We start from the raw sequence: 14,803 nt of genomic DNA on the forward strand, positions 1-14,803 counted from the left end.
CCATTCTAATTTTAAATAAAGTAAATAAGGTTGCGAAATACATATCCTCTATCAGACAAACAAACTTGTTTGTTTCTACCATTGTTTCCAATTGGTAACTTATTAGCATACATAAGTCATTTTCACCTGTAATCCAATCCTTCAGTTACAGAACTCTTGCAAATCTCCATTTAGCTTTCGTTCTTTATTTTTCAGCGACATAATCTAATGTAGTCCAAATAATAAAATTAACTCAAGCTGAAATTCCAAAACAGATTTAGATATTTCTTACAACTTAGTTAAACCTTCATTTAAAGCATATTAACTTATTTTCCAGCGTTATATATTTGTATTCCTCAAGTTCTGTCAGATACTTATAATTGCAAAGCACGTGCTATACCTGCCCGGTTCTATCCAGATAGTAGATAAGCTGGCGTGAGCACATCTTTAACACGGCTGTTGGAATGTTGTGGTCGGTGCGGTACACTGGCACTTCCGGTACCTTGCCAATCCACTCGAACATCATCTGTATCTGAAAACGACAATCGCAAACGCATCATGTAATGCATTATTTAAGGATGTCAACACTTAATGTGTTGTATTTTCATTGAAATGCATTGTGTCAGTCACCTACCAAGCTACAAATTTCGTATCGCTACTATTTTGTTGTTTAATTTGCAACAAGTAAATGATAATTGATTTTTCAAATCAATACAGTTTAACTATTTTTTTCTGATCATTTTCATCAATGTATAGAATAGGGACATTTTGGTCTTTTTTAATCCTTGTCCTAAAGGTTTATATAAAACCGGCATATTTTATGTTTCGCTCGTGGGAATAAGACAGGGACTGCATCAAACGAAGCACAGAATATTGCAGAACAGATAATGTTAATAGAATAATAGAATGAATAGCTGTATGAATAAAACTTATAATAAGCGGAAGTAGTTTTAGCAGATGAGCAAAATGGTTTTTGTTATCTCAAGATAATCATAGTGATAAAAAAGCATGAGCGATTGAGACTAACACCATGTCAATGCATACCTCCAGTTGTTGTATTCCGCGATCCGTATGGATCATGTCCCGCTCGTGTCCCAACAATAGTGCCAGGAAACACGCTACTGAGTTGTGAGCAACAAGGAAGTGCTAAAGTGAACGACGAATACGCAAATCGGAAAATACTGCTAAAGAGTAGATTCATAAAAATCAAGCATTAATAAGTTAAGTAAAGAAACTTTATTGGATAAGAATAGTACGATTTAATATATAAAAGACTCGAATGATAAATTATATGAGCATTTGTCCAAATTAATTCGAATTTAAATGACACGTCCAAAGTGTTTAGAAATAGTCATAAGAATTACAAACCGAGTGGGGATCATAAAGAAATGTGAGCTGGCTTGTTTCGACATGGTCTTGTCTGATACGAACCCCAAACACACCCGCAAGTACGAACAGCAGCTGTATATGAACAGTGCTCTGTAAAAAAGGGTTTAATGCATGTGCGTTGAGCGTCGTCATAGATTAGCCTGTGCAGTCCGCACAGGCTATTCAGGGACGACACTAAACGCCTGAATTTGATGTTTGCTAAGAAGAGACTATCTTGAAACAAAAGATATCATAAAAGCGGTAAGAGTCGTCCATTATAAGCCTGTGCGGACTGCATTAAACCCCCCTTTCACAGAGCACGGCCCATATATGAACAGTTTACAATACATCAAATAAAAAAGCTTTAAAGTTAAACTCTACTTCTTATAATGAAGCTATTCACTACATGTATCTGTGGTCGTACCACGATTAATACCTTTCTTTCTGCTTCTGGTACTACAACTTTAATAAGTTCTGTTTATGATACTTATCATACTACCATCACTACAGTTCATACATCACTGCCAACATTTCGGCATTACAACTGACAACAAATGTCCTATACATAATTAATTCTGATTACATATTTGTAAACTTCATGAAATGCAAATCCAGGTAATAATTACGCTATTTAAAGTGAATCAAACTTTACCTTGATATACATTACTATCTAATGCATATTTTCCACATTGCGATCAAAGCAAGTCCCCTTGTCAACTTAACCCATTTATGCCTAGCGTCAACAAAAAAGCCCTTGGCAAACAGCGTAGACCCATGATGCGGCGTCTCATCAGGGTCTGCGCTGTTTGCTTTAATGAATATCCGTAAGAAATATTCTAAATATAGAAAAAAATATACTAGACATCCCTCATTTTGGAAATAAATTGATCCAATTTAGAAGGATTGGGGAGTCCACTAGGCATAAATGGGTTAACTATACATGTATTCTTTTAACTGCTTATCTCTGACTGAATGTGACACGAGTTAGCCTAAACATAGAATGTATAACAGACCTAAATATCAAGCGTGTCTACGAAATAATATTGCAGTATGCTCCTTTATAATTTCCAAGTGTGACACTTTGTGTTAGTCATTTAAGGCATTAAATTGCATCGGCTCTATATTCGGAGCCAACGAAATGGCAGGGTTGATCTCATTTATTGAACCACTCAGATATCGGTCAGAGTTTGTTCGGAACAGATGCAATTACAGGAATATATGTGCCTATTTGGTGATTAACATGCATGCCTTTAGTTCAGTTGCAACGCTTCCCAACGCGTTTGTATTGATAATAAAAAGGCTTACTCAAATACTTTAAAGGTGTATAAAATGACCCACGTCGTGCGAAAATGGTTATTAAACCATTCATAAATGCAAATGCGCAGTCTGGTCAGGAGCACCGCTGTACGCTGTACGATATAAAGTCACGCACAGTTTCATGGTCTTATAAGCGGACCGCGTAGGCCTGGCCAGACTGCGTTGGCCGGCCTGGAGTTGCGCTGACCGCATATGGCAGAAGACCCATTTTCGCATGACGACGATCAAATGAATTGAAATATAAAATTTAATATATATTGGATGGATAACCCACGTTGAATTTGCATTGAATAAATTATAAAACAAATAATGTACATGGTTCGGTTAACATAATTCAAAATAATTGAAATTAAAATAGGCCGATTGTAAAAAGCAATAACTTTTGGCCATATAGACATAATGGATAATATGCTATGAAATATTGCATTGGGCCCCAAAAATCACGTGTTTCCAATAAAAACCAAAAAAAGTCATTCGTTTCCACAAAAATCGCAAAACAGTAGAGTAGGCAGGTCGGCCTTACCTTTTTGTCATTAACATTTTAGAAGTTTTCAATACATACATTCCTTAGTGATTTATAGTAAATGTAAAGTTCATTTAAATAATATGATTGAAAACATATTTATAAAGTGTAAAATTAATAGTTATTTTAGAAAATTAAGCAAGAACGCTTGAAAATTCAAAATAGAATACAACGTGAGTTTAAGTATAGGATATACCTTGTAAAACAGACAATGTTTCGTATTATATTGCCGTATATTGACTATCAGTATTGCAAGGTCACGTGTTGGCAGGTACATACAGAACATTACTAGTGAATGTGTACATAAAGGAACATCGATCCAGGTAAATTTGACATTTAACTGTTATTGGAAGAAAACAATATTTTGTGTATTATTCATTTTCTAGAAACAATATGCAATGGAAATAAACTAATTCTATGAATGCTTAAGAATGCTTGAAATACAGTTTATTATTATTTGTCATAAGATACCGTTATGCGTTAAATTTAGTGAGATACATGTTAAGGATAGGTATATGGCATATATACCTATGCTTAACACGTATCTCACTGTTTTGATTGCACATGCTATAAAAAATTGATGTTTTATATTGTTCATGTGAATATTTGTTTTGCTCATTAATTAGCCGAATTTTAATACATGTTTGTATAATATTACTTTCGTTTTTACGATTTTGGGATTGGAAGATTACTTGTGGATAAAAATACTTTCTGAATAAAACATGTTTAACATTCCTTTTCAGATTGTTCTTCTTCTTACTGGTCATGTTCTACTTCTTCTTCTGTATTTAAGAACAGCATTATTATTATGACACACTCAATGTTAGAAATAAACGACTGCATTAACTCAATAGTAACAAATACACGTATATAAACTCGTACGTAAACTTTAATACATTTAAACTTTGAACGGAATGCATTATCTGCTACAGTGGAAAAACGAAACTCGCAGAGAATGGCGTATACAGCAGAGCTGACTCAGTGCCACATATGCTTGGAACAGTTTCAAAAGCCCCGGGCCCTCCCTTGCGTACATACGTTCTGTCATCTCTGTCTGCAAGAGTATATTAACGCGTGCCACTCAAGAGCGCACGTTATCTCCACCGTTCGGGCACCATCCTCGGCCACTGTTCGGGCACCACCCTCCACCACCGTTCGGACACCATCCTCCGCCACCGCACGACCACCACCGGTCACCACCACCATCGGAACATCATCATCAGCGGTTCAGGCGCCCGCATTCGCCGCCTCATCACGGCCACCACCACGGACATCCGGGTCACCACCGCGGACATCGACATGGACACCCAGGTTGTGAATAACTCTTTCGTTTAGGAATGTAAATACGTTCACTACATTCTAAATTGATTGAAAAAATAATTGCGCCTTTACAAAGTTCACTTGTCAACTCGGTTCCATAGAGACGTTATTAACAAATAAAGGTCACGGAAATGCGCTGTGGATACAATAAATAAAGTTGCTGAACACAAATGTCAGGTCAGGTACTCTAAACTTCACAACCTTTATTTGAGAACGTCAATTGTGCAAGTGTATTCGTATTGCTCTACTTTATTTAGAACACCAGATGAACTCGTCATCTCGAACTGGCTTACGTCAGTTGTTATAGCGCTACACTATAAATAAGAGATAGCCGATTAGATTCTCGGATTTGCGACCCGGCCTCTTAGCATGTGTTGTAATAGGTGAGGAAATCATTTATACGTCCCTTCTACCACTAACTCTGCTTTAAGAAGGGACGTTGTTGGTCACTTGAATAGATAAAAAATGTGCATATAGTACTGGCAAACACAGTTGTCAGGAAAAGTGTGAGTGGATAATACTGATATAATTAAATTATTGTTAAAACGGCGAAATAATGTACTCAAACAAACACATATGCCGAAGATCCGTGTTAGCACGTCGGACTGCTGTGCGCGTTAAGAAAACGAAAACAAATCATTAGGTCATTGAAGTGTAAGATTTCGTTAGTTAATGATCAAGTTTATATATTCGCTTGCAGTGATCTTAAACGTTGTTTGTTAAAATTCGTTTTGTACATTCTTATATAACACTTTGCAGGACCGGGCTGGGGTGGATGCAGAGGCGGCAGATCTTAATACTGTGAATACGGATTTGATGGTAAGACATACTGTGTGCTGAGCATAACTTGATGTCAATCATGTGATGTTTGCATCAAGTCAAAGCGGCTCTTAACAATATAAATCTGCGTAAACGTTACAATGGACTATTCTTCGAACGTTTGTATTTTAAGGAACATGTACTTATGATAATCATATTTTCACCGGTGTTAACTTGATTCAAAGGGAATTTGTCTTCAAAGAAAAAGGTAACCTGTGTACAGTAATTTTAATGTGAAGTGTGAACAGTTTCTCCGTGGCGAGTTTTTTTAATAAAAAATATTAAACGAAATATGCTTGAAAAACAAACATAGATTTGGTATCGAACTCACGACATGAATGTATAAAGTAAAATTGAAAATAGTTTGACTATCCCCATTATTCTGATTTTTTTAAAGGTGTTTTAGTGTATTCAATATAATTACTGTTTTGAATTCAAAATGTAAACACTAAAAGGGTCGGTAGTTATTCTGGTCACAAAAATGTTCACGCAATTACTGGCTGAACGTAGATTATGAATGTGATAATTTACTAATAGATAATATTTTGCCTGAAATCTCACTAACATTTGAGAATAATCAATCTTAATATTCAACACTCCAGCTCCCGAGAACTTGAAATATTCCCGTCGTGTTTATTTGTCATGGAGTTATGTGTAGGCAAAAATAGTAAAATGTTCTATCTTAGTTTTCGCGCGAGATAATATAATCGGAAATTGTTTTCAGTTAAAGCTATATGCAGTGGCATCTCTACATTAAAGTTCTTTTGGAGGCACTTACATTGTAATATAAAACAATGCAGATCAAAGGACAGTTATATCCCCCGGAGTGATCCTTTCATGTGTGTGACTGCTTCATTTCATTAATGTGATACACATTTGAGGCAAGTTTCGTGAAAAAGCATTAAGGTGCACATGAAATATAGAACGGTCTTAAACATTCAGCCTTCAAGTATAAACTTGACATTGATAGAGTTGAGCCTGCCTGGCTTATTCGTAATTTATGGCTTTTGCATATACTCCCTATGAGAACTATAGTTGAGCCAAGTTTAATGAGAATCGTTCAAGGGTATAAGGTCTTGGGATTGTACACGAAGATGGGGGCAAAAATGTTAACCTTACTGTTACCTTGTCCTTGTGCTGACTTGAAATCCCCATTCTTCTGCAAATCTCAAATGACCTAACGGTGTGAGCCATGTTTCTCAAAAGGATATTCATTTTCATTAAAACAAATACTGCATGTTTAGAGGGTGTGTGTGTAAATGTTATACTATAAAGACTTCTTTGAATAAGAAGGTTACCCTTGTACTCTACATGGTGCATGGTGCATTGAAAGTGTTATAAATCCAGTTTTGCTTAAATAATACAACAATAATGGTCTTTGCCCAATGTTTAGTGATGAAATATTGGAAAATATCAAGGAGTGGTGTATTGTGCACTTTAGACATCATTTTGTAACAAATCTTAATCTTGATGTCACATGTGTATATTAACATTGTTTTAGAAGTTAATGATATATGTATGAAACCTACTCGTTAATGTTCTCCGGAATGGTACACGACAAAATAAAAGTTTGTTCGTTTGTTTAATTTTGTTGCGTTCCCCACAGTATTTCAGTCGTATAACGGCGGTAGGTTAATTTAATTACGGAAACTACCGAAAACTCTGGTTCTCCGTCTTATATGAATTCAGTATTACAAATGCATTCGTCTCAATGCATACGGCATTCGTCTCAATGCATACGGCATTCGGCTTACTTTATGTGAGCTGTTGCATTTGCTTATTCCATTTTGCTTGATTAAGGTTCACGGGGGGTGGGGGGGGGGGGGGGGGGGGATAAAATTCATTAAAACTTCGCTTTGGATTTTCGTCATTCAATGTGGTACAATATGGTCAAACTATATATCATTTTAAAGCTTAAGACGGATAGAATAACATAAACACATTTTTGACATTCAATATTGGTGTGCTTTATTCATATTTTGGTTTAAAACCAATACATTTTTACATTAATTTACAAAATCTCAATCTAAAGTAAGGAAGGATATGCACTACCTTAAGGTGAATAAATACAAAGCTATATACATATACAAGGTCAAGTTAGCAACATTTCACAGAAAATTATTGTCATAAAACAACAAATGAGTTTGTATTCAACTGCCTTTTTTGGATAAATTTCCAAAACAAAGTTCTAAAAATAACTAAAACGTAACTACTTTTTAAAAATCCAGGTATGGTGGATAATAGGAGTAACAATTCTATTTCAAAGGCTTAACAATTTTGTTATTTACCTCTCAAACAAATTGCAAATTTTAAACCATCTCAAATTGAAATAGACTGCAGACGACATATAAAATTGTAAAGGAATATTAAGAAATTGGCAAACCGATTGATTTTATATTTCGATTCCTTCTACCCATTTTGAAAGCGTGGCCATCGCTGTGCTCCGTAGAAAAACGTGCAAAACAAATCGGTCGAAACCACGTGCAGTGGTGAGAAAACCGGTTATGTGTATACACATACCTGAGAAAACACATAACTTATTTTGACAGTTGGGCGGCAACTAGTAAAACAACTATTAACATTAATCAGCAAGAGATCGCACTAAATAACAGAAATGACCACGTAGAGATATCATCACTTACACTATTTCAAATATTTTCCAGCTGAAAATTGTCCCCCAAACGTCTTTTTTAGTTTATTTGTATTGTTTTTCTGGAGCCGAAGTGCGTCTCACAGAATATCTATCAAACTTCCGTTGTTTTCACTTTCGTTATTAAAAACTCCGTTTAAAAGAATTATTTCTACTTTTAGATTGTTCAAGCGATGTATTATTATATATTATCATTATAATAGTATACCGTGATGAATTGAACGGAGTTACGTATCGATCTTTCTGTCAGTCTGTAAGCGTACTATTTTATGCGCATTTATATAAGTAATGTGATTCGACAACGATTGTAAACATTGGTGAAATGCCTTTTACATAGTTATTCTTTTGAGTGTTTATGAGGTCTGATCGTGCAGTTTGCAAACATCAACGGAAAGATTACAATCCAATGCATTTGTCATCGTCAACCGTTTGGAATGTCAATTAGGCGATGAGTGAGTTTTTAGCATGTTTCTTTCTATTTTATTAATTTAAAAATGGCTGCCCCCATGGCGATGAAATGACATGTGTTCGAGTTTTGATATTTCTAGATATGTAAACTTTTTTTACTATTTAAGCGTAACTTGCCCTCGTCAATGTCGATATTAATCACTAGTTATATATTTTTCCGCCAAAATACGTGGAATAAACATGATTCAGATTTTTGAAAATAATGTATATTTTATTGTTAAAATCGCTTTGTATTTTGATTGATTTTGTGGATGTTATGATACGTTGATGTACAAAATTGGTAGCAGTTTGAAGGAAAAACATCCTTTAAAGCATATATGTATACATTTTCAATGTGGCACTCTTCCTTTAGTCAAATTTGAGTTCAATGCTAGGGGTCCCACATTTTTCAAATTGAAGCCTCTACATGAACCTTAAATTAACAAAAAAATAATCTTTATTGTGACTAGTAAAACTAATAACTGAGAGGGTAATCATGTGATATTAAAGATGGCGACGTCCATGCAAAAACATTATTTATTTCGTATTAAAATTCGCTTTATATCTCGACTGAACTCGCTGCGAATTTTCTTAGTGGAGCTTTAATTAGGTAATCACGATAAGAAATTTTGCAGCGAGTAATGTCAAGATATAGAGCGAATTAATAATAATACGAAATAAACACTAGTAATTTTCTTGCTGATATGGCTGAAAATGATCGGCATAAAACAAATTAAAACAGGTTATGACGGGTTTAAAACGGCGAAAATTACCTGTCACGGCATGGACGTCGCCATCTCGACTATCACGTGATTACCCCCTCTGAATAAGACTACGCGAGTAAAGCAGTATCTCACTCAACTCTATAAATCAAAACATTGTATGTGTGACCTTTATATTTGTCACAAATTCAGCGTCCATGCGTTTTTTCTTAAAGGTTATGGTCTCATTTTAATCAACTACCAGTTCTTCCATATTTCCTTCTGTGCAGTAGCATATTTTATATCATATAAATATTGATGTTCCCTATAAAGAATTTTTTCAAAAAGCTATATTGCATTGTTTTCATAATTGACCTTTAAACATATCAAAGTATTGAATTGTAAATGATCCGTCGTTCCATCAGTGCAATCGTGACCCTTTCTTTAAATGCCTTATTAATATTCAATATCACGTGTTATCAAGGTTAGTGTGCGAGCACTAATTCGAGAAATCGTCATGTCAACGATATCGCGTTTATTTGAAGGAAGAATTATCTTCGACCAAAAAAGTTCTTCTGCGATAATGATGGTGTACGCTTGGCTGGTAAATATTACATTCTTAACGCGTTTGTAACAATAAGTGATAGATACCATGTTTTGATTGATTTTATAAGCATTATTTAATAAATTTTGCCAATATATTTAGAATGGTCGCGATGACATTATAAAAATGAGACACATAACTGAACACTAAAACAGGTTTGTTCAAATAGCATGCGGATAATTATTTGAAAAAATAAATAAAAATGGTTGATACGCACTATTATCAACAAAAACAGAAGATGAACCAGACTTTGTAGCCGTCAAGGATTGCAGAGACCGTGATAACTCAGTGCAATAACCCCTCAAGAACCAGCTACAACTACACAAGAACAATAAATAAATTTATTTACAACATTAACATAAACTATTTAACTATTTACAATATGATATGACTATGAAAAGAAATAAACCAAAAAAGTATCAAAGTTAATGGCCAGTTAACGTAGTTCAACTGTAGATGTTAGATGTAGTGGTGGAGCACTATTGAGTGTCACGACCTGAACCTATGTCCAGCCGTCAATGACCAGAACCGGAACTGAGTACCGGTGTTAGTGTTCTGCGACGTAGCAAACTTTGAGTTGTATCATGCCCGATAGTAGAGAGCAGATAATCCGAGTTGTATCAAGCCCGGAAGTAGACTGTAGATACCCGAGCAGACTATGCCCGCAAGAAGACTGTAGTTACCCGAACTGCATCGAGCTCGGAAGTAGTCTATAGAAACCCGAGCAGACTATGCCCGGAAGAAGACTGTAGTTACCCGAGCTGTATCGAGCCCGGAAGTAGTCTGTAGATACCCGAGCAGACTATGCCCGGAAGAAGACTGTAGTTACCCGAGCTGTATCAAGCCCGAAAGAAGTCTGTAGATACCCGAGCAGACGATGCCCGGAAGTAGAACGTTGTCACACGCCGAGCAGACGTTGCCCGGAAGTAGAACGTACTGATGACGTTTACGTGACCGGCCGTATAACGGTGCAAACGGTTCCCCGTATTCCGCCTTATAACGAGGTGTCGTCGGTAAGGTCAACGAGTATGACGCCCTGTAGACTTGCGGATGCTCATGTAGCACTGGCGTAACGCTAACGGTGCGTTGACGACCTGACGTTTACCATGCCAAACGACTACCCACATTGAAACGGCGAAAATAAATTACATTAGTAAATACGTTGCCATTAATGACTGTCTTACAGTCATACCATATAAATATAAACAGTACAATGTTATACAATGTATCACAAACTTGTTTACTTCCATAAGTGCACAAGTTTTTTTTATAAAGTATTGCTACTCGCTAGAATTCATATATTAAATACACTGTGTGCAACATAAAGTTGTACATATAATTCACCAACTAACATCTAAATGCTCAATATGATACTCCATTGTTAATGTGTAATATTGAATTAAATCAAACTCTAATCGTTTGTTAAATCAGTTGATGCATAAAGCGTCTATACACAATAAATGATATAAAGACATAAAACAAAGTCATTATTATGTATGCCTCGCGTACCTAGGATTATGTACACAAGCAAACAACTACACAGGTAATGCAAGTTTCCGCCTTTGACAACTATTTAAAAAATTGAAACACAACTTCGGCGTTTACTTGTAAAAATGCAAACAACAATTTACTTTATTTCTATAAGAATAAATTGCAATATTAAAATAAAATAACAATTTATTTCACCTTGCATAAACAAGTATCAAAAATTTATTTGAAAAATAAAATAATTTACCCAAATGCCGTATGTTATGGACACTTACGTCCCAGCTAGTGCTCTAGTCTCAAAGCTGTAACTGTCCGTGTATGTCAAATAGTCTGTCGATTTATACCTGTAACCGCCCAGCAGCGTTTACCGAAAAATCAAGGAACATGCTCTCCATGGACTCAAACTGAACAACTTTTCTTCACTGACCAATATAATTAGACATAAATCGATCATGTACACATTACCCGATATCGTACGACTAAAAGCGTAATTTACTGAGGCCCGTAAGTCTAACTTTACAGAAAAACATAACAATTTACAAAAATATAAAGATCGAAGTTTCTTAAAACTTAACGTATTTAAGCGTGTTTTGGCTAAAATGTATCTTCTACCACACTGAATAATGTGGTTAACAAAAACTTGCTTAAAACCCCTATAATAACCATCAAACTGAAAAATCTGAAAACTTACATAACTAGACAAATGTCAAGTTCTATACAAATGAGGCTCGATAATTAACATAAAATAACATATAAATGGGTTAAATCGTAACAGACAATGTTCACAAATAATGAAATTAGGCGTAATGTGATTATGTTTGTAACTCGTGCTACTGATACATGAATATTGACCTAACTATGTATACCATTTAGATACTAAAAATAAACACAACTGTTTTTGTACGATATAATTAATTGAATTATAGAGACCCATGATATTTGAACAGATCATTGTACTCACTGTATGCTTATCTTGCCTGTGTACGGATAATGCAGCTAGCAGAATACTTCACCTTTAAACCTTAAGCTAAGTATGACCCTGCTTCCCCGTATTGGGATTTTTCAAGATTAATTTTTTCTTTATCCTCTAGGTAGGTGGCATCTCCTGACAAAAGTTTGCAAAATTATATTGAGGCTTTACACTTTGAGACGCGTACCCCTTATTTTGCCTGTTTACTATTTTCAACTGGCAAAATGCTTCTATTTTTATATTTCCAGCAATATTCGAATGTTTATGTATAACCCAGCTAGAACCAGACTTCAACATATGAGAATCACGAATGTGTAAGTATAACTTAGCTAGGAACAGACTTCACCTTCTGAAATCACGCGTTTATAAATATAACTCAGCTAGAAGCATACTTCAACTTATGATTTTCATGCATGTGTAAGTATAATCCAGCTAGAACCAGACATTACCTTATGATTATCACGCATGTGTAAGTATAACCAAGCAAGTACGAGACTTCATCTTATGATTATCACGCATGCGTAAGTATAACCCAGTTAGAACCAGACTTCACGTTATGATTATCACGCACGTGTAAGTATAACCCAGTTAGAACCAGACTTCAGTTTATGATAATCACGCATGTGTAAGTATTACTGCAGCTAGAGCCAGATATATCATTGTGATAATCACGCATGTGTGAGTATAACCCAGCTAGAAGCAGACTTCACCGTATGAAAATCACGCATGTGTAAGTATAACCCAGCTAGAAGCAGACTTCACCTCATGATAATCACGCATGTGATAGTATAATCCAGCTAGAACCAGACTTCACCTTATGATAATCACGCATGTGTAAGTATAACCCAGCAACAACCAGACGTCATTTTATGATTATCACGCATGTGTAAGTATAACCAAGTTAGAACCAGACTTCACGTTATGATAATCACGCATGTGTAAGTATAATCCAGCTAGAACCAGACTTCAACTTATGATGATCACGCACGTGCAAGTATAACCCAGCAAGAACCAGACTTCATCTTATGAAAATCACGCATGTGCAAGTATAATCCAGCTAGAACCAGACTTCACTTTATGATTACAACCAGTGTATAGAGGGAGATGCTTTACTGACGACCCTGATCTGCACAGCTACATTCAATCCAGCACCCGCATATTACTGGGTATACGAGTCAGAGTACACCAATAGGACTCATATCGGCACAGGAAACCAACTGGTTCTCCGAAATCTTACATTGAACACCACGGGGACATACACATGTGTGGCCTACAATCTGATAAAGGGGGTAAATCAGACAGTTAATGCGAGCAGTTTGGTTTTTGAAGGTCAGTATATTTAAGAACGTTTTCTTTATGGCGGCTATAACAAGAGCTGAAGAAGAATTTGTATTAAAAACCATTCATGTTAATGATAATTATCATTTGGTCACATTGAAACGTGCATATATTTTTGCACTGGTTGTCCACATAGTTATAGATTTGGCCCTGCTTTAATCATTGTTAACTGAACATCTCTAGTTACTTTGCACTGACATTGAATCTTTGCAACTCTAGAAAGCTTAGCTAAATAGTGTGTGAGCTTAGTCACATAGCTTATATAGCTAAATTCTGTCATACTAGAATTCAATAATTTACACTGTTTGACTTAATTAACCTATCACTACTAATGACACTTTGTCGCATTTGATAAAATTATATAAAGCGTTTCGGGTATTTTCACATGTCAATAGAGCGATTTGCTAACAAGTATCCGTGTTTGAATCATTGCGAAGGCATGTTTTCTTTCACTTTTAAAATGGAATCATTATTTTAGATAATTTAGTTTATGTAGTCAATTCAATTCATAAAAACCGCAAATCTGTAAACAAACAACTACTTAAATATTAATTAAAGACAATCCAAGAATCATAATCCTTAACAGAGTTCCCAAATCAGTACAATATAAAGATGGCGGGGAGTTAATGAACCTTACCTGCACAGCCGAGTGCAACCCAGGACCCCAAACTACTGGTCATACGAATCCGACTTCGCAAATCGGACTTAAATCGCTGATGGAAATCATTTTTTTGGTGCTCAGATACCTGGCCTTGAACAACACGGGCCCTATACGTGTATAGCCTATAACATGATCTAGGAGTTAACCAGACAACTAATGCTAGATTTTTGTGTGCGAGTACATTTACAAATGCCTGCCTTTGTTTTGTATAAAAGCCCCAAATGTTGTGCCTTTACAATTCTAAGACGTTAGGCAACAATAATTTTAATCTCCTTTTTTTTAAATATTTTTAAATATGTTGTTACATTTGTTTTTAAAATATTTGTTTAAATGATGGTAAATTTTAAAATTTATGAATACAAGTTTCGAAACAGTCAATAATCTAGTTTTAGAGTGGCATTCGACAAGTAAAGATTTATAAAAGGTCTCGAAATTCTATTTCTGAAACTGATTTTATTTGTGGAATCGTTTGAATTTTCACAGTAGAAAATAGAACTCCGACGTTTGTTACTACGTCTCAAAGGATGATGTCTACCAGTACACCTTGTAAGTACGAACACTTCCTCGTGAAATAAATCATAAAACACAAAAATACATAAATTACTGTGGTATTTGAAA

General features: G+C 35.3%; 4 protein-coding genes across 11 annotated transcripts in view; 1 reads left to right on the plus strand and 3 right to left on the minus strand.

Moving 5' to 3' along the window:
• The window catches only part of LOC127879101 (S-crystallin SL11-like), a 97,380-nt gene extending 95,204 nt beyond the window's left edge, over positions 1-2,176 (minus strand). The window contains exons 1-4 of one of the 4 annotated variants that reach the window (XM_052425757.1): positions 2,000-2,176; positions 1,348-1,458; positions 1,024-1,125; positions 380-511 (exon numbers count right to left, since the gene is read on the minus strand). In XM_052425757.1, coding sequence (XP_052281717.1) covers positions 380-511; positions 1,024-1,125; positions 1,348-1,458; positions 2,000-2,011 — 357 coding nt within the window. In that variant the 5' untranslated portion in view covers positions 2,012-2,176. The remainder of the gene's footprint in view (positions 1-379; positions 512-1,023; positions 1,126-1,347; positions 1,459-1,999) is intronic. The other 3 variants (XM_052425746.1, XM_052425766.1, XM_052425777.1) reach the window with 3 other exon arrangements.
• The window catches only part of LOC127879193 (uncharacterized), a 341,912-nt gene that overhangs the window by 152,677 nt on the left and 174,432 nt on the right, over positions 1-14,803 (minus strand). The gene's annotated exons all lie outside the window — the stretch shown is intronic.
• LOC127879229 (glutathione S-transferase-like) overlaps positions 1-14,803 on the minus strand; it is a 252,638-nt gene that overhangs the window by 11,791 nt on the left and 226,044 nt on the right. The gene's annotated exons all lie outside the window — the stretch shown is intronic.
• On the plus strand, positions 2,440-6,906 carry LOC127879260 (E3 ubiquitin-protein ligase SH3RF1-like). 2 transcript variants are annotated; one of them, XM_052426028.1, is made up of 3 exons: positions 2,440-2,578; positions 4,120-4,498; positions 5,267-6,906. In XM_052426028.1, the coding sequence occupies exons 1-3, from the start codon at positions 2,548-2,550 to the stop codon at positions 5,310-5,312; spliced, it is 456 nt and encodes a 151-aa protein (XP_052281988.1). In that variant the 5' UTR covers positions 2,440-2,547; the 3' UTR covers positions 5,313-6,906. The 2 variants fall into 2 exon arrangements, 1 of the variants encoding a protein (XP_052281988.1); XR_008048983.1 differs by lacking the exon at positions 2,440-2,578 and adding an exon at positions 3,452-3,510.

This window comes from Dreissena polymorpha, chromosome 1 (assembly GCF_020536995.1).
Source record: "Dreissena polymorpha isolate Duluth1 chromosome 1, UMN_Dpol_1.0, whole genome shotgun sequence".
Lineage (NCBI taxonomy): Eukaryota > Metazoa > Mollusca > Bivalvia > Myida > Dreissenidae > Dreissena > Dreissena polymorpha.

What these genes read in the sequence shown, in the direction of transcription:
- LOC127879260 (XM_052426028.1), top strand. Translation starts at nt 2,548, where the DNA reads ATGCAATTACAGGAATATATGTGCCTATTTG. An exon ending in GGAATATATGTGCCTATTTG is followed by an intron (nt 2,579 to 4,119) that starts GTGATTAACATG and finishes TATCTGCTACAG; the next exon opens with TGGAAAAACGAAACTCGCAG. An exon ending in ACATCGACATGGACACCCAG is followed by an intron (nt 4,499 to 5,266) that starts GTTGTGAATAAC and finishes AACACTTTGCAG; the next exon opens with GACCGGGCTGGGGTGGATGC.